The sequence below is a fragment of the Chiloscyllium punctatum genome, chromosome 14, assembly GCF_047496795.1.
Source record: "Chiloscyllium punctatum isolate Juve2018m chromosome 14, sChiPun1.3, whole genome shotgun sequence".
NCBI lineage: Eukaryota > Metazoa > Chordata > Chondrichthyes > Orectolobiformes > Hemiscylliidae > Chiloscyllium > Chiloscyllium punctatum.
Window position 1 is genome coordinate 39,169,293 of NC_092752.1, and position 20,894 is coordinate 39,190,186.

General features: G+C 40.2%; 1 protein-coding gene across 7 annotated transcripts in view; it reads right to left on the reverse strand.

Annotated features, from left to right (window-relative positions):
* kiaa1109 (KIAA1109 ortholog) overlaps positions 1 to 20,894 on the reverse strand; it is a 427,165-nt gene that overhangs the window by 88,440 nt on the left and 317,831 nt on the right. For 5 of the 7 annotated variants that reach the window (XM_072584210.1, XM_072584207.1, XM_072584208.1 and 2 more), the window contains 5 exons: positions 16,563 to 16,761; positions 12,187 to 12,246; positions 8,022 to 8,248; positions 5,938 to 6,138; positions 5,550 to 5,680 (listed from right to left, as the gene is read on the reverse strand). In XM_072584210.1, coding sequence (XP_072440311.1) covers positions 5,550 to 5,680; positions 5,938 to 6,138; positions 8,022 to 8,248; positions 12,187 to 12,246; positions 16,563 to 16,761 — 818 coding nt within the window. The remainder of the gene's footprint in view (positions 1 to 5,549; positions 5,681 to 5,937; positions 6,139 to 8,021; positions 8,249 to 12,186; positions 12,247 to 16,562; positions 16,762 to 20,894) is intronic. The other 2 variants (XM_072584212.1, XM_072584211.1) reach the window with 1 other exon arrangement.

Genomic DNA, 20,894 nt, shown 5'->3' on the forward strand with positions numbered 1-20,894 from the left:
AGATTTCTCCAGCTTTCTCATTTCCCCTCCCCCCACCTTTTCTCAGTCCCAACCCTCAGACTCAGCACCACCTTCTTGACCTGCAATCTTCTTCCTGACCTCTCCGCCCCCACCCCCTCTCCGGCCTATCACCCTCACCTTAACCTCCTTCCTCCTAGTGTATTCCCAACGCCCCTCCCCCAAGTCCCTTCTCCCTACTTTTTATCTTAGCCTGCTTGGCACACCCTCCTCATTCCTGAAGAAGGGCTTCTTCTGTTCCTTTGATGCTGCTTGACCTGCTGCGCTTTTCCAGCAACACATTTTTAAGCTCTGATGGTGAAAGTGAAATTGCACGGGGTCCAGTGTGTACTAGCTAGATGAATAAAGAACTGGCTGGGCAACAGGAGACAGAGTACGACTGGGAGTTTCTCAAAATGAGGAAATGTTGACCAGTGGTGTTCCACAGGGATTCGTGCTGGTACCACTGTTGTTTATGATATACATAAAAGATCTGGAAGAAGGTATAGGTGATCTGTTTAGCAAGTTTGCAGATGACACTAAGATTGGTGGAGTAGCAGATCATGAAGTGGACTGTCAGGCAATACAGTAGAATATAGATAGATTGGAAAGTTGGGCGAGAAATGGCAGATGGAGTTCAATCCAGGCAAATGCGAGATGATGCATTTTGGAAGATCCAATTCAAGAGCGAACTGTAAATTGAAATGTCCTGTGGAAAACTAATGTACAGAGAGATCTGGATGTTCAGGTCCATAGTTCCCTGAAGGTGGCATCGCAGGTCAACAAAGTGGTCAAAAAGGCACATGACTTGCTTTCCTCCATCAGATGCGGTATGGAGTACAAGAGTTGGCATCATATCACAGTTGTATCAGACTTTGGTTCAGCCACATTTTGGAATACTGTGTGCAGTTCTGGTTGCCACATTACCAAAAGGATGTGGGATGCTTTGGAGGGGGTGCAAAGGAGGTTCAACAGGATGTTTCCTGGTATGGAGAGTGTTAGCAATGAGGAGGGGTTGAGTAGATTGGGATTATTTTCATTAGAAAGACAGAGGTTGAGGGGGGACCTGATTGAGGTCTCCAAACTCATGAGAGGTATAGACCGGGTGGATAGCAAGAAGCTTTTTCCCCCAAGAGTGGGGGACTCAATTACCAGGGTCACAAGTTCAAAGGGAGATATGCGTGGAAAGTTATTCACTCAGACGGTGGTGGGTGCCTAGAACGCATTGCCAGCAGAGATGGTAGAGGCTGGCACGACAGTATCATTTAAGATGTATCTAGACAATACATGAATGGGCAGGGAACAGAGGGATACAGATCTTTAGAAAACAGGTGACAGGTTTAGAGGATCCAATTGGTGCAGGTTTGGAGGGCCAACGGGCCTGTTCCTGTGCTGTAATTTTCTCCGATCCTACAATAAATTAAAGGCCTTTCAGCCCATTCAGTCTATACTCAAATCCTACCTTCCCACATTATGCCCATAGTCATGAATGTTATAAAATTTCAAGTTCTCATCTAAGTATTCTCTAAAGATTTTGTGATTTCCCACCTCAACTATCATTTCAAACCTACACCACCTCTGGGTGAAAAATATTTTCCTCAAATCCTGTCCAAACTTATTGTCTTTCACTTTAAAATCATGTCCCCTTGCTATTGAATCTTCGACTAAGGGGAAAGTTGTTTTCTATTCACCCTGCTCACACCCCTGATAACCTTATATACTTCAATCAGGTCTTCCCTCAATCATCTCTGCTCCAATGGAAACACTCAAGCTTATCCTGCCTCTCTTCATAGCTGAAACGGTTCATCTTCGTCAACATCCTGGCGAATCTCCTCTGCATCCCTCCAGTACAATCGCATCCTTCCTATAGTGTGGTGTCCAAAACTGAACTAACTAAAGTTCTGTACAGCTCCAACATAGCTCCCTGTTCTTATAATCTATACAACAGCTGAGAAAGGCAAGCATCTGAACTTGTCTGAACTACTCTATTAACCTTCTGCAGTCTGTGAACAAGTACCCCAAGATCACCCTGTTCCCCTGAGCTTCCTAATTTCCTGCCATTGAGTATTTCCTTCTTTTGTTCTTTCTTCCAAAGTGCAACACTCACAATTATCTGGGTTAAATTCCATCTGCCATTCAGCTGCCTACATCTGTTCATCCATTTATATCCTCCTGTAGCTGAATGCCTTGCTCCTCACTGTCAACCACTCGGCCAATCTTTGTGTCATTTACAAACTTACTCATCACCACCTCCACACACTCATCCACATCATTTATGAATTTCAGAAACAAGAAGGGACCCAGCGGTGACCCCTGTGGCGTGCCACTACGCACAGGACTCCAAATCACACAAACAGCCTTCTACCAGCACCCTCTGTCTCCTATCACTCCGAAAAGTTCAGTTCCAACTTGCCAAGTTAGCATAGATCCCTTGAGGTTTTACCTTCTGTATCGGTTTCCCATGTGGGACCTTGTCAAATATCTTGCTGAAATCCATATAAACCTCAACACTATAGATAGCCAAGACGAGTACAGAAAGTACAGGGATCAAGTTAAAAAAAAGAAATAAGGAAACCAAAGAGAAAGCATGAAAAAAATATTAGCAAGCCAGATAAAGGAAAACCCAAAGATGTTTTACCAGCACATCAAGAGCAAAAGAATAGTTAAGGAAAAAGTGAGACTTATCAAAGATGAAGAAGGAAACTTATGTGAAGGTGCAGAAATTATGGGAAGAATTTTAAATGAACTTTTCATCTCTGTATTCACAAAGGAAGGGCATAATGTGGATACAGTAACCCAAGAGGAGCAGTGTGAAATATAGGAAAAAATAATCATAACGAAAGAGGCAATGTTAGAGGAATTAGAATCCTTGAAAGTGGATAGGTCACTCGGGCTATAAAGATTATTCCCTGGGATGTCGAAGGTGATCAGGAAGGAAATAGAAGATGCTCTGAGGATTATTTCCAACCTTCACAGGTGAGGTGCGAGAGAACAAATGTTATTTAAAAAGAGTGTAAAGGAAATGCCAAACAATTATAGGCCAGTTGGTCTAACATCAGTGGTAGACAAATTGTTAGAATCAATCCTGAGAGATCGGATTAAAGGGTATAGGTTTGCTCGCTGAACTGTAGGTTTGATATCCAGACGTTTCATTACCTCCAAGTGAAACGAAGCTGTTGTCTCCTGCTTTCTATTTATATCTTTCTCCTGGATGGGGTTCCTGGGGTTTGTGGTGATGTCATTTCCTGTTCGTTTTCTGAGGGGTTGATAGATGGTATCTAGATTTGTGTGTGTGTTTATGGCGTTGTGGTTGGAGTGCCAGGCCTCTAGGAATTCTCTGGCATGTCTTTGCTTAGCCCTGTCCCAGGATAGATGTGTTGTCCCAGTCGAAATGGTGGTTTTTTTTCATCCGTGTGTAGGGCTATAAGGGAGAGAGGGTCGTGTCTTTTTGTGGCTAGCTGGTGTTCGTGTACCCTGGTGGCTAACTTTCTTCCTGTTTGTCCTACGTAGTGTTTGTGGCAGTCCTTGCATGGAATTTTGTAGATGACGTTGGTTTTGTCCATGGGTTGAACTGGGTCAGGACTGCCACAAACACTAAGTAGGACAAAGAGGAAGAAATTTAGCCACCATAAGACACAACCCTCTCTCCCTCGTAGCCCTACACACGGATGAAAAAAAACCACCATTTCGACTGGAACAACACCTCTATCCTAGGACAGGGCTAAGCAAAGACATGCCAGAGAATTCCTAGAGGTCTGGCACTCCAACCACAATGCCATAAACAAACACATAGATCTAAATACCATCTATCAACCCCTCAGAAAACGAACAGGAAATGACATCACACAAACCCCAGGAACCCCATCCAGGAGAAAGATATAAATAGAAAGCAGGAGACAACAGCTTCACTTCACTTGGAGGTCGCCACTGATGATGTTTCCCAGCCAAATAATAAAACGCCTGGATATCAAACCTACAGCTCAGTGAGCAAACCTACACCCTAAACCTCAACCTGAGCTACAAACCTTCACAAACCTTGCAAAAAAGATTGGATTAACCATCACCTAGACTCACATGGACTAGACAAGGGATAGTCAGCATAGCTTTGTTAAGAGGTCATGTCTTACAAATTTGATTGAATTCTTTGGAAACTGATAAGGATGATTGATGAGGATCGTAAAGTGGATCATGTCTATTTGGATTTTAGTGAGGGTAATGTGTCAAACTGGATCTGAAGTTGGCTTAGTAACAGGAAACAAAAGGCTTCCCTTGCGAATAGAAAGCTCTTTCAAGGGATGTTCTGCAGGGATCGGTTTTGGAACCTTTGCTGCCTGTTTTGTACATTAATGATTTGGATTTGAACGTCAGTGACACAATTAGGAAATGTGCAGATGACAAGAATTGGCTCCACAGAGGATAACTATAAGCTCCAAAATACTGTTGACAGGTTGGAGGAGTGGGCAGGGAAATAGCAGGTACAATTCAACTTTGTTAAGTATGAGGTAATGTATTTAGGGAGATGAAACAGTAAATGGGAATAGACAATAAATGGGAATGGACTGAGGGGAGTAGCTGAAGTGAGTGATCTTGGCGCGCAAGTGCATAGGTAGATAAGGTTGTAAAGATAGCATATGAAATGCTTTCCTTCACTGACAGAGACACAGAATAAAAAGTTAAGGATGTAATGATGAAACAGTGTAAGACAATGGTGAGGTCACAAGTGGAGTTTTGTGTGTAGTTCTTGTCACCACATTCTCGGAAAGAAATATTGCTCTGGAGATATACTACAATGTTGCTGGAGTTGGGGAATTGCAGCTATGAGGAGAGAGTGGAGGGGTTGGGGTTGCTTTCCTTGAAGGCTGAGCAGTGACAGGACAGGTATACAAACTTTTGAGGGGTAAGTACATATTAATTAGGAGAAACCTGCTTCCCTTGGCAGAGAGTTCAAAAATCAAGGAAAACAGATTCAAGATAAATAGCAGAAGGATTGGAGGGGATGTGAAGGACAATTTTTTTTTTACAAAGAGGATGGTGTGTGTCTGGAGTTTATTGCTTGAGTTGGTGGTGCAGGTAGAGAACCTAAGCTCTTTCAAAAAGTACCTGGATCTGCAACTTAAGTGCTGTAAACTGCAGGGTTGTGGGTCAGGTGCAGGGAGATGGGGCTAGAAAGAGTATCTGGGTGTCTTTGGGTCAGCATGGACAAGATGGGCCAAATAGCCCCTTCTGCGCTGTACCATGTCTATGGTTCTAACTAACAGTGAAGCTGTGCATGAAAAATGTCAAGTCTAAGACTTGAATTAAAACTACTGTCAAGGTGTTAATTCAGTGGATAACATTTAATGAATTATTTTGTTGAAATGTTTTTGGATTTTAGAAATAAATTGGAGGGAAAAGTAGTAAATGACTGAACTGCAGCAAACAATTTGTCCTATTGCTGGGAATCAGTAGCTTGATTGTACAAATCCTATTGATGAGTTTGCGGAGCGAAGGTCCTTTGTTAAGATGGATTTGAGAACTTTATTGACAGTAGATTGGTTCAGAGAGAAACATACTTTAGGTCATCGATGACTTTGGCTTGTTCATTCAATTCCCTGATGTCCACTAAACGTTTTATAAACTTTCTTCCTCTTGAATCTGCAGCCTGGTTTCCAATCGAACCCTGTCTTCGATAGTCAGTATTTTCCTGTGTAGAAAACACTTGAGTTATGCATTTCAACAAGTCAAACAAAGGTTAAAAAATGTCAAAAATTTCATAATTTGGTTGACCCCCAAGTGATTTACAATTTCACCACAAAGATAAAGCATGCAAAAAGATAAAGAAATGAAGAGTTTAATTGAATGGTTTTAAGTATAAATTAGTGGCGTGCAACTGACCTAAAGCATAAATCATAGTTTAGTTGATTTTTTTAAAATTTGGAGAGAGAGAGACATGTTACATACACTATGCCAAGAGTGAGAACGGGATGCTTTTGAATGTAAACAGTTAGATTTTGCTTGGTTGCGACTCTCAGGACTAGACAGAGTTTCTGCTGTAAAACAGTATTCCTGGTGCATAGTACCCAGACCAAGGAACTGGTTTACAAGTCGTTGCCCAAAAGAAAGTTTCATAGAGTTGCGTTTTATTGCGCTTCCACCTGTATTCTGAATAATAAGTGAGGGTAGTTTGAGTTAGCAATTTCTAAATTTTAGTTAGATGAATAGATTTTAATTTACCAGTTGCTACAGTTTTCAGGTGAGATTAACATGTAAGAAATATGTTTTTGCTCACTATTCAAAAGTTATGAAAAGCTCTGTACAACTGCAGCAAGACATCCCTGCTCCTGTACACCAATACTCTCTTTATGGAGGTCAACATACCTTTTTTACCACCTGCTGCACCTGCATGGTTACTTTTAGTGACGGACGCTCAGGTCATATTGCACCTCCTCTTTTCTCAATACATTGTTCAGATAATACTCTGCCTTCCTATTTTTGCTACCAAAGTGGATAACCTCAAATCTATCCACAGTGTGCTACATCTGCTATGCATTTGCCCACTCACTCAACTTGCTCTTCTTACATTGAAATGTCTTTGCACCCTTCTCACAGTTCACCCTCCCACTGAGCTTTGTCATCTGCAAATTTAGAGACATTACATTTAATTCCCTCATCTAAATCATTAACATATGTGAAATAAGTTCACTGCAACTTTCCAGCAGTTGCTTTATTTTACCAAGAAATTGAAATGAATGAATATCTTTGAGGTCTGAAGTCATTGCTGAAAAGGAGGAAGAGAAGTAGTTTTGCTATGGCAATTGAAACAAAGTGATTTGACTTATAGTAAAGGAAACACTTGTTTACAAGAGTGTTGCAACTTGAGCTACTCATGCAGTTGGACTTTAAATCTGAATTGCTACAGGTTAAGCTTATAGTGTTTCCAAAATAGAATGTTTCATAATGAAATGTGATAAATAGAGGGGAGAGGTATTACACAAACCACAACTGGCAGTGATCCTCAAAGTGCAAAACCTGGAGCCAAAGACTTTTTTGATGGAGCCAACATTACAACTTTTACACCAAAAAATTGTCTATGCTGCTGCCTGAAGCAATGGGATTTCAGATGCCCTGGAGGGTTAAAAGTACAGGGAATAATAACAATGCCTTAAAGACAGGTGAATGTACTTTTTTTTATATAAGATTATAAAATGAAATGGTATGTTTGTAATGAAGCTTATTTTTAAATACAAACTGTCATTATTTCCTGTGTAATATGTATAATTTTATTCATAGAACATGGGCATTACTGGTTTGGCCAGCATTTATTGCCCATTCTAAATGCCCAGAGAAGGGAGTGCATTCTTGAGATGCATTCTTGAAGTGTTTCAGTCCCTGTGCAGAAGGGGCATCCAAAGTGCTGTCTATCATGTTTTTTGTTCAAGTGTTTCATGGTAAGAACTTTGTGTTTCCAAAGGATCTCCAAGGGGGTCATAACAGGTCACAAGCACAGGCCAGGGCCCAAACAAAAAGATAAATGTTTTATTCAGCAAGTGACCTTTGAGGCTTAGTATTTCAAATGTACCAGTGCAGAAAAATAGGATACATAACCTGGAGATGAAACCAGGCCAATAAAAAAGATTTTTTTCTTTCCATGGTTTTGGTCAATGCCAAGGGAGTCAAGATTTGCAACCGAAAGTTCTTAAGTGATGGCAAAGTGGGATGTGATGCTCTTTGGTAATTTGTTAAAAACATAACTATACTAAAAAGGAGTAAAGTTTCTTTGGCCACTCATCCCTGCAGTCCCAAGTAAGTTATGCCAAGAGTGAGAATGGGATGGTTTTGACTTTTGATGCAGTTAGATTTTGCTGGGTTGCAAGTCTCAAGACTAGATAGAGTCAACATTGCCAACATCACACAACTACAACTAAAGCTTTGTATGAAACTTAGATATGCTTAACATAAGCTTGCGTACCAATAAAACTGTTGCTGAATTGAACATTTAAGTAATTTAATTATAAAGTGGTTTACAGTCTTATTGATTTACTTACAGCCATTACAGTAGGAGACATACTGTCAGCTTCATCCTCATCTGTTAAGTCAACTGCGTTGATCGAGTTCAGGTCAGCGATGTCATCAATTTCTTCCTCACCTGTCAGAGTCGTCATTGTGTTACCCAAGGCATTGAGTCTTTTTCCTATATTGGGATCCATGTGCACATCAATACCGCACATTTTCCATAAGATATTCAGTGTCCAGGTTCCCGCACTACTGCTGTCTATAAAAGAAAATGGTAAAGTCTTAACTGAACATCCATAACAGATTTCTAATTTTAACACTACAAGCTTGTATTGCTCTGTAATTACACTGGCAAAGTCATAATTAGTTCAGATATATACATATCCATTATCCTTTGGTATTATTTTTCCAGATTCAGGTTAGCATTTATATTAATTCTTTAAAATACTGAAGGCCACTGCTCCAGAGCTTGAAAACGTATTCGGTGCGTTGATTGCTAACGATCTTAATAAAGTTTTACTTTGTATTTCTCATCCTTACCATGATTCATTGTTGCTCAGTACATTGAGCAATCATCAGACTGCTAATTGTGACATTTCTGATATTACTCAAAATGAGTAACAGGTACAGTTCTTGGGCATGCTGTATCAATACAAATAGTCATACAGCATGTATGTGTACTGCAAATTATTTGTGCATTTGCCGATACAACAGTAAGATGAAAAGATATTTTTTATTGATTCAAGACAATAATTTCCTCTTTTGCTGCTTACTTAGTTTCTGGTAGAATAATGACATGAAACACAGGTGAAAACACCAAAATACAGCATCATTAAACATTAGCAATATCATACAGAGGTGACAGTTGTCATGGAATCAACCTGGAAATCTGAATACCTGTTCTGGACCAGCAAAATAAAATAATGGGCAGCCACACAGCATATTATAAATTTTAGCAAAATTCCAGCAGGACTAAAACAGGAGATCAAGGAAATCAACCTGGAAGATTAAGTACTAAATAATTTTGATGAAGAAGTACCCTCAGATTTGAAGAATTGTGGGCTAGACCCAAAAAGAGAACTTGAATTCATAAAGATTTAAATCAGGGAATATGAAGGGACTTTTAAGTTGAATCAAGGATCAGATTAAGTAACGAACTGTAAATAAGAACAGTTGTTATCTTGACATTTTCAGATAAATAAGCATAAGATGACAAGTTTTGTAATGGTTTACAATCCTGACAAGCTTCAACCTATTTGCAGCAGGGAAGGTGAAAACCACTTGATGGGAAACAAGAGAATGGAGAATTAAGACTGCCCCTGAACTTAAAGGTTTCGACTTGCAAACTTTTAGTAATGTTAGTAATAATAGTACTGTAATTGGGCAAATAAATCAGAACATATACATGGATAAGGAAAGCATGGAGATGTTTTAGAATGCAAATTAGGAGTTCAACCAGTGGAAACATACTCTTTTTCAAAATGGCACAATCCTGAATATGTTGGGGACATAAATAGACAACATGGTGGTGAGGGTGTATATTGCTGTTATATGGAAAAGATTATTGTCAAATACAGGAGAGAAATGAAAGACAGCATATTTTCTGGTAAAGTTATGAGAATTATGACTATAAGAAGAAGGATACTTCCATTGACTGCTGCAACTACAGTCACTATCACAACTACTGAAACACCATGCCCAGAAATGAGACCCGGTTCAGAAAATGGATTGGTATTGCTTGAGTTTAGACTAGAGTGGTGTTGGAAAAGCACAGCAGGTCAGGCAGCATCAGAGGAGCAGGAAAATCAACGTTTCAGGCAAAAGCTTCCTGATGAAGGGCTTTTGCCCGAAACATCGATTTTCCTGCTCCTCGGATGTTGCCAGACCTGCTGTGCTTTTCCAGCACCACTCTAATTTAAACTCTGGTTTCCAGCATCTGCAGTCCTCACTTTTGCCTGGTATTGCTTGAGGGCAATGGGATTTTGTATAATAATGTACCACATTGAAGTGGTTCTAGTTACGTTAAACTTAATAGGAATCAGGTCATCTGCACAGTGTTCTGGTGTAACCTAACAACTGTCCAGGGAATTACAAACAAATAACGAAAGAACAAAGAACAGTACAGTGCAGAAACAGGCCCTTCGACTCATCAAACCTGTGCCAAATCCGTCTACCTCTATTCTCTGCCTATTCATGTATGTGTCAAGATGCCTCTTAAGTATTGTAATTGTATCAAATTCTATTACTTCTGTAAAATGCACCTGCCATCCTTTGTGTAAGAAGCTAGCATCGCACAGAATCCCTTTATTAGATTAGATTAGATTAGATTAGATTACTTACAGTGTGGAAACAGGCCCTTCGGCCCAACAAGTCCACACCGCCCCGCCGAAGCGTACCCACCCATACCCCTACATCTACATCGACCCCTTACCTAACACTACGGGCAATTTAGCATGGCCAATTCACCTGACCTGCACATCTTTGGACTGTGGGAGGAAACCGGAGCACCCGGAGGAAACCCACGCAGACACGGGGAGAACGTGCAAACTCCACACAGTCAGTCGCCTGAGGCGGGAATTGAACCCGGGTCTCCGGCGCTGTGAGGCAGCAGTGCTAACCACTGTGCCACCGTGCCGCCCACAGCGTTAAAACAGGTCATTCAGCCCATCGAGTACACAATGACTCTTTGAAGAGCATCCCACCCAGACCTTCCCCATACCAATCCACTTTGTCTCTACATCCCTGGACACTCTGGGCAATTTGGCATGGCTAATCTACCTAACCTGCACATCTTTGATCTGTGGGAGGAAACTGGAACCCTGAAGGAAACCCATGCAGACATGGGGAAAGATGAAAACTACACAGTTACCAAGGGTGGCATTGAACTTGGGTCCTTAGTACTGTAAGGTAGCAGTGCAATCCACTGTGCCACTCATCTCTTTTGGCATGGTTGGCTCACTGGTTAACTCACAGCGCCAGGAACCCAAGTTCAATTTGAGCCTCAGACTGTCTGAGTGGAGTATGCACGTTCTCCCCATGCCTGCATGGACATCTGCTGGGTGCTCTGGTTTCATCCCACAGCCCAAGAATGTGCAAGTTAGATGGATTGGCCATACTAAATTACCCAGTGTTCAGAGATGTGTAAATTAGGTGCATTAGCCAAGGGAAATGCAGGTTTATAGGGATAAGATGGGCGGGGGGGGTTCTGGGTGGGATGCTCTTCAGAGAGTTAGAGTGAACTTGCCGGTCGGATTGGACTGTTTCAATGCTATGGGGATTCTATTAAAATGAAATTCAATAAACTTTCCCCCTTTTATCTTAAGCCTATGACTCCTAGTTATTGACATTTCTATCCTGGGAAAATGACTCAGACTATTCATGCCTCTCTATTTTGTAAACTTCTATTAAGATTAAACAGGTATTTGAACAAGGGGCACAGCCATAACCGTTGCAAGATAAGGCCCCAACATAGTAAAAGAAGATGGGAAAAGAGGAAATATTAATTTGAAGAAGAAAGAGGAGTTTAGTGAATGATATGAAAATAGGATATGACAAAGGAACTGGAGCAGTAAATTCATAGATGGATTGAACCAAAAGATAAAGATTTCAACAGGCAGCTGAAAAATCAATCAGGACAATCAGAAATTAACAATTACAATAAGGTTATTGGTATCCAATGTTGAGAATTAAGGTAAAGCTATCAACTGACTGGGAAAAGAACATATCAGTCATCAGAAAAGATTACCCTGTCATGTATCACAATACACATCAGAATGATCTCAGTGGAATGTGGAGTTAGCTGAGTGGAGTAGAACCCATCAGATGTAAGGTTGCAAATTACTGATTGGCTCAGCTTTAATGGATAAGTAATGAAGGCAGAGACTAACATGAAGTTACAAACCCTGAAACAAAGACAAGTGATAGTAAAAATGTGGGACATACACTCACATAAGGAGTCTAGAGTCAGGGTCCCGGCGATGGAACAAAGATCACCTTGTGTTTAAAAGGTGATTCTGTACAAGTTAAAAGTACTTGTATTTTGTTATTTACTGATTAATCTTACCATAAACTACATTTAATTTATTTAATCCTTTGTCAACTGCCGATATCTTGTTAGTTGTGCAAGTTAAGGATTAGAAAAAAGTGAAAGTGCAACAGATGCTGATGCGAATATAATCCAGTGAGAAAATAAATTACCTGCTGCAGCCTGCCCAGTAGTCCGTGAACATACTTCATATGTTCCATCTGGTACAACACCTGTGAGAACATTCGGAAATATCAAAATCAATTTAATCATTATAGCAATTGCCCTAACGTGATTGAATAACATTCTCCAAGTTAATTGGATTGCTGTTTAGAGTGATCTATAACTAAAAGGAAAGAAAACTTGGTTTAAGAAAACTACTTCACTCCTAATCAGAGCCACAGCGGACATTTGAAGTACAGGTTGTTCGCCTATAATGCGCACTTTATCAGCGCGATTTGGCTAATACATGATTGATGAATTGGGGAATGATTTTTTAAAAAAATGCAAACTCCCGTTGGCTATTACATGATTCCATCCACGATTACCTTATGTGCACCCTAGGTGTTTACTTCAGGTCAAGCAAAAGAGGTTGGATGACAGGGCAAATTTTTCTGACATTATTGTTGATGTTGTCGAGAATGATTTTAGAAATTATTGCAGGAGAAGCGGCAAAAATGAAACGCCTTTTATAAGCTAAGCCGCAAGAAACAGTCTGAGGACAATAAACCACGGCCATCTACTTCTGGACTAAATATTTTCTTTTGTCGTAACCCTACACCCAGAACTGCACCTGAAAGTAATGATGGTACTGATGATGACCCTCAGTTGTCTTCAAAACAGTACTGTAACTCAGCAAACTCAGAAAACCCTTAAAGTGTTATATTTATTGTATTATTTCAATAAAATACATGATATTAACATTTACTTAGACTGTGCTATTGTTTGCGTTAGGCTAACTACTACTTTCGTTTCGCGTTTTACTGTATTTTTGGTGTTTTGCCCTTAACCCTGTTTTTCCCATAGGCCCCATTATTTCTATTACGTGATTTTCTATAACGAGGTCACACAAGAACACAACTACCATGTTTATAGCAGAACAGACTGTATTTGATTGTAAACACGCATGGTGGGTTAACACTCTGCTTTTAATAGAAATGCAATACAGAAATGCCTGAAGTGCTTCAGATACCCAGCAAAAACAGATGCTAAACCACAGAATTACATAAAATGTACAGTAGAGAAACAGGTCAGTTTCAGGTGATTATGCTCCACAAAAACCTCCTTCCATTATTGTTTTATTCTATTTGAACATTCTCTTTAAAGCATCTATGCTACTGGCTGCAAACACTTCATGTGGATTTCATATTCGCAATACACACCAAGTAAGATATTTCTCCACAATTTGAAATTGCACCTTATAATGTAGTGTAACTATATATCAGGATGATCTCAACTCCATCTTGTGTTTACAGCTTATGGCTTTGGATTTTCCAATAAGTAAACTCACCTTCTACCCATAAAATCTATCAAAACTCTATATTTTGAGTGATCTTTCTCAGATCACTGGTCTCTATTTCCAAGAAAAGAATCCTGGTCAGTTCAATCGTTCCCACACTCTCAGTTCTCTTAGCATCTTGAAAACTACTAATTTTTTTTAAACTGCACTATTAGCTGTATGCCCATTCTGCTAAACTATCCATGGCTTTCTACTTTTGCTTTCCAACATGTGCCCCACAAACAAATGTAAATTATTAAATACACAGACAACAAAAATGGATCCAACACTGACATCTGCTGGTGCATAACTTCCAATTTTTCTCCAGTCCATGCATCGCCCATGTATTATAACGTTTTGATTCTGAGTATCAACTATTTTCTATCGATGCTGACATGTTTCCATCTGTCAAATTTGCCAGACTGCTAAGTGGGATTCTGGACTCTGGAGTGGGTTAATAGCATGGTAGGAGTTTCACCTTCTTTTCCCTTGTTATATTGTTGAACTTTTTACCATAGCACCCAACTTTGGATTCCTCATTTCTCACACTGAATTCAACAATAATTTTGTGATCGTTGTTTAGCTACTTGTAAATCGGGTATTTGCCCATACTTAATCTCCCTGAACCATATCTGACAATGCTTTTTTCCCTTCTTGTATTGGAAACATTCTGTTCTTAAAATAGTATGAATGTCATATAATGTTGCAGCACAGTGGAGCTCTGGAGTTCTTTCCGGTGATTTGACTAACATTTATTCATCAACTACTATCACAAAAATAGATTATCTGGTTATTACGTTTCTGTTAATGACCAATAAAGAACCAAATAGTATACCACAGGAAATGACATTACCAACCCAAGGAAACGTAAACACACAAATAAAAAGCGGGCTATGCCACCAGTGCTTCATCTGGAGGCTCACTGACGTAACCTAGTATGGTCATGAAATGTCCGAAAATGAACCTTCCAGCTCAGCGAGCAAACCTCCATCGAGAACCTCAACCTGAGCTACCAATCTTCTCAAAACTCGCTAACACCCATGGGCACAATATGCTAAATCTGGCCCAAAAATGGGAAACCAATGCCATCCGACAGCGCCACCCGTGAACAGCTGTACTTCCTGCACAAATGCCTAAGGAAAGAGATACTACCTAAATGTCTTAAATACAAACCTCCCCTTAATACCCTGCTAGCCAAAGGATTGCAGAGCAAAACGGCTGCAGAATGCTTAGAGAAATAATTAATGATGCCCACAACAGACACCGTAAATACAACCAGGAAATTTTGCACCAAACAGCTTTACTCACTAATGCAACAGACCATGAATGGAAAGACACAGTACAACAAGCCATAGACATCAGACACTTGCTTAAAAATGTGTTGCTGGATAAGCGCAGCAGGTCAGCAGCATCAAAGGAGCAGGAGAAACGACATTTCGGGCATAAGCCCTTCTTCAGGAATCTTCAACTGTATGATTGTAAGAGTGTTTGTGGGCTGGAATGCTGAAGTGAAAATTGCATTATTGACATCAAATAGGCTTTATATGCTGACTAACGTTACACTGTTGTTTCATGACTGATGTTACTTCTGATTTATTCCTTCATGGGATGTCAATGGCGCTGGCTGGACCAGCATGCATTGTTCATTCCTAATTGCCCTTGAACTAACTGGCTTGTTAGGCAGAGTGCAGTTAAGAGTCAACTACATTGCTGTGAGTCTAGACTCTCATGATGGATTTTCTTCCATAACAGATAGGTAAACCAGATGGGTATTTATGACAATTAACAATTGTTACATGGTTGCCATTTAGTCCCATATTTTAAATGAATTTAAATTTCACTGAGCCAGACAGGGATGTTCCTCCCAGTCAGGGAACATTCAGTAGTCAAGGATATTTGGCCTCGGATCTTCTGGTGACTATCCTCCAAGGCAGAATTCGGGATACACAACAACACAGAGTCGCTGAGCAGAGGCTGTTCGCTAAATTCGGTACCCATGAAGAAGGCTTCAACCGCGATCTTGGGTTCATGTCACACTACAGGTGACTCCACCACACTACACACAATTGCACTCATGCACACCCTCTCTCTCAGACACACACTCACATGCACACTCTCTCACAGGCATATAACTCTGTCACACTCGTGCACACACTCTAACAAGCATGCACACACACAAACAAACACTCTCTGACATGCACGTGCACACACACAAGTCTATGGGGTGATTTTGCAGATTTATATTTTCAGATACATTCTATTTTGTTCAAAAGGCACACAATTTGCAGGAAGTCAGTCCACATGACATTTTATAAATTCCCACTTTGGAAATAGAATCAGTCTGACTCAAGGTTGGAATACAGACAGATTCTAATCTCACACCGTTAATGCATTGTCTGAGCTGAGATTTCACTTTTTTATAAAACCTTAAGTTATCTTGGGAATGTGACTTGAAACAAATTCTGGGATTCACATATTAATGAATCGAAACCTGCAACCCATTCTAAGTGCAAATCTAGGTTTGTTTAATACATTGCATCAGTTGTATGTCAGTTTGATCTTTTACTATAAATTCTGAGTCCTATGTTTCTGCCTCACTAGCTACCTGACAAAGGAGCAGTGCTCTGAAAGCTTGTACTTCGAAATAAACCTGTTGGACTATAACCTGGTGTTGTGTGTTTTTTAAACTTAAATCTCACTGACTGCCATGCTGGGATTCAAACCCATGTCTCCAGAACAGGATCCAGTCCCAGGCTGGCCTCTGGATCACTATTTCAGTGATATTACCAGTATGCCACCACCTCCCCAGTTGCCTACTCTGCATATGTCTGCATAAGCTCCTACCCCCAGCACTAACAACCTAACTGAAATGATTATCTGCACCGCTTGCATTGGAAATGTACATATATCTCCATTTTAGGTCTGACAGGACTTCTAGAACATCAAAATTTTGCAGTCTCTTTGTTCATTCTTTTTAATACAGTTTGCAATGGGGATAGGGCTTGGAGTGAGAAAGAAATAAAGCAAGACTAGAAGTAAGTAGAAACTCACAAGCATTCATTACTATATCACCCTGTAGTTCTGGTTTCCAGTCATCCCAACTAGTTTCAAATCCATCAGCAAAACGTATGCAGAAATTTTTGAAGTGACCTTTGCTGACGAGGGATTCAGATGAACAAGCGGTGATCAAAGTGCTCTCAATCGTAAGAACCATAGCTGACCCAGGATCAAAATCAATACTGTGATTACCCTGCCAAAACCAATCAAAATTCATTGTCAAACAAAAATTTCCATTGTCCAACATAAAATATATTTATGTATTTCCTTTCACAGAATGAAATGTCCCACGACATCTCACAGTGGCACTATAAAACAAATTATAAGCCAGAAATGATGATATTAGATCAGATGAAAGCTGGGTCAAAAAGACAGATTTTAAGTGCCTTAAAGGAGGAAAATGAGATACAGAGAGACAGAGGTTTAAACAAGGAATTTCAAAGCTTGAAGTTGAAACAATGGGAGACATGACTGCCAATACTGTAGCAATTAAAAGTGGAGTTGCAGAGGTTAGAATTTCATGAGTGTAACTATCTCAGACGGTTATATAGCTGGAAGACCTTAGAGTGACAGGGAAGGGCAAAGCCATGAAGAGATTTGAAATCAAGAATGAGAATTTCAAGACATAATACTGACCAGGTCAATGCAGGCCAGCAAGTACACAAATGAAAAGGAGAACAGGAGTGTTACGGCAGGGACAGCTGTGGTTTGGATGGCCTCAGGTACACAAGGGGTAAAGTGTGGGAGACCAGCCAGGAATAATATGGAATAGTTAAGTCAAGAAGTAACAAGAAGTATGAATGAGGGTTTCAGCAGCAGATGAACTACTACAACAGATGTGAAAATCAGATGATCTTATATAGAGGTAAAAGCAGATGGTCTTAGTGATATAATTAGTTTGAAGGCAGAAGGTTACCTTGGGGATCAATCATGACACTAAAGTTGCAAACTGACTTAATCACAGGTTATTGCCAAGGAGTTGTAGCTAAGGAATGGAGTTTGGTGCAGGGACTGCAAGCAAAGGTTTGAACTTCCCAATTTTAATAAACAGAATAAAAGGTCTTTCAGCTATTCACAGCAAGGTTACATTTTGTATTTGCTGTAATATGAATACATTTTTATTGTAAATAAGCCTGGAATTAACTGATTACTTTATCATTAGTTTAACGGAGATTGGAACTCTTGCTTTTAATGGTAGCAGAAGAATAGCACAACAATGTTAATACTGTCAACATCAATAATAATATTTAAGTTTTAACTTAAAAATGTTAAATTGATAACAGCATCACCAAAGTAATAGCCTATTTCTTTTAGGTTTATGACAAAATAAATCACAAGCTAGGTTTTGTGAATTCAAATCCAAAGTTTCAAGCTAAACTGGGACAATTTGATCCAGTTTTAATTCTAATGAATTTGTTATTCAATGTTGCATGATATCAATATGTTACCTTCAAAAATGGTTAAACTAAAAATGTTACACAATGTATCAGTTTTTGTCATTCCTTGCTGACTAAATAGTTTTAAGTTTCCTTTGACGGTGTTTACAGATGGCTGAGGTACCAAATCAAATGTATGAGTAGAGGAAGGAGAATGGACCAAATGTACAAGAAATGTGACATGGGGAAATGTGACAGCTGGAACACAGGCAGTAGCATACAAACACAAATCTAAAGTCAAAGCATTTGGGATCAGTTTATCAGTATTTGGCAACTTATAGCAGTAAAGTTGAAAGCATGAATACAGGTGAGATTTGCTGGACCTAAAATCTAGTGACTTTGCCCTTTGTGCTTATTATAAGCCATTGCACAGTCTGCTTTCTGGTTGATTCTATTCATGCAGAGTAATTGAAAGTTGGTAGTGAAAAGTCTCAGGCCTCCAAGCGGTAGTCAGGAGCTGGGCCCAAGATACACCGGGAGATAGAAAAGATGTAGGAAAGGCAAAGTCACAGAGACCATAGGCGAATTCAATATGCAGATGGGCTGGGAAAATCAGGTTGATAATGGATTGCAAAAAAAGGAATTTGTGGAATGTCTACAAAATGGCTTTTTGGAACAGCTTGTAGTGGAGCCCACTAGGGAACAGGCAATATGGATTTAGCGTTGTGCAATGAGGTAGACTTGATAAGGGAACTTAAGATGAAGGAATCCTAAGGAGGCAGTGATCATAATATGATTGAATTTACTCTGTGGTTTGAGAGGGAGCAGGTGGAATCAGATGTAACAGTATTACAGCTGAATAGAGGCAACTGCAAAGGCATGAGGGAGGAGCTGGGTAGAATTGACTGGGAGAGGAGCATAGCAGGAAAGACAGTGGGACAGCAATGGCGGAGGCCTCTCGAAGTAATTCAGGAGACACAGCAGAGTTTCATCCCGAGGAAAAAGAAGCATGCTACAGGGAGGATGAGGCAACCGTGGATGACTAGGTTCTAAGAGAGGTAGTTGAAGAGATAGCGGAGGCGTTAGTGATGATCTTTCAAGCATCACTAGAGTCAGGGAGGGTGCCAGAGAACTGGAAAATCACTAACATCACACCCGTGTTTAAAAAGGGAATAAGGCAAAAGACAGAAAATTACAGACCAATTAGCCTAACCTTGGTCATGGGTAAGATCCTGGAATCTATTGTGAAGATGAGATTTCTGAATACTTGGAAGTGCATAGCAAAATAGAGCAAAGTCAGCATCATTTCTTTAAGGGGAGGTCATGCCTGACAAATCTGCAAGAATTCTTTGAGGAAGTAACGGGCAAGCTAGACCAAGGATGTTATCTACCTGGATTTCGAGAAAGCCTTTGTCAAGGTGCCACACAGGAGGCTACTGAGTGAGATAAGGGTCCATAGTGTCAGAGGTAAGATGCCAGCATGAATAGAAGATTGGCTGTCTGGCAAAAAGCAGAGAGTGGGGATAAAAGGATCCTTCTCAGGATGGCAGCCGGTGACAAGTGGTATTCCGCAAAGCTTAATGATGGGACCACAATTTTTCACTTTATACATTAATGATCTAGATGAAGGAACTGAGGGCATTCTGGCTAGGTTTGCAGACAATACAAAGATAGGTAGAGGGATAGATAGCATTGAGGAGGCGAGGAAGCTGCAGAAGGATTTGGACAGGGTAGGAAAGTGGTAAAGAAGTGGCGGATTGAGTACAATGTGAGAAAATGTGAGGTCATGCACTTTGGTGGGAAGAAATAGAGGCATGGACTATTTTCTATATGGGGAGAAAATTCATAAGTTTGAAGTGCAAAGAAACTTGGGAGTTCTAGTCCAGGATTCTCTCAAGGTTGAGGTTGGGTCAATTGTTCGGAAGGCAAATGCAATGATGGAATTTATTTTCAAAAGACTTGAATATAAAAGCAGGGATGTACTTCTGAGGCTCTAAAAAGGCTCTAGCAGAGCACATTTGGAGTATTGCGAGCAGTTTTGGACCCCATATCTCAGGATGGATGCACTGGCCCTGGACTGAGGAGGTTCATGAGAATGATCCCAGGAATGAAAAGCTTAGCATATGAGGATAGTTTGAGGACTCTGGGTCTATACTCAATGGATTTTAGAAGGGTGAGGGGGGATCTAATTGAAACTTACAGAATATTGAATGGCCTGAAGACGACAGATGTTGGGTAGATATTTCCATTGATGGAGAGACTCGGACGCGAGGATACAGTCTTAGAGTAAAGGGGAGACCTTTGAGAATGGAGAAAAGGAGAAACTTCTTCAGCTAGAGAGTGGTGAATCTATGGAATTCATTGCCACAGAAGGCTGTGGAGGCCAGATCATTGAGTATATTTAAGACTGAGATAGGTTCTTGAGTATGAAGGGGATCAAGGGTTTAGGGGAGAGAGCAAGAGAATGGGGTTGAGAAACTTATCAGCCATGATTGAATGGTGGAGCAGACTCGATGGGTTGAATGGCCTAATTTCTGCTAAGTCTTATGAACTCAAGTCCCTTGCACATGAAATTCAGTAAAGATTTTTGAAGCAAAATGGAACATTGTTTTTGAGTATGGCACTTCAGATGCAATGGATACACACTGGTGCCAAGACATTTTCCCCAATATATGAAGAAGAGGAACAAAAATAGGGGTGTGAGGAGGAGAGTGCCAATTGAACTGTTTATAAAAGCTGAAAGTTCTGCCAACAGGTAAATTTCAATCAAATACAAATGAACTTCAATGATGACCAAGATATTGAAATCAGAGAGTAGCTGAACCATTACAGCAAGGTCCCAGGACTGAGCTCTGATGTTTGCATTCTAGCTGCAGCAAGACTTTAGCAATTAAAAAATAGCATCATGGCACCTGCAGTTGAGAAAGCAAAATTATCGAAAACATGGCTA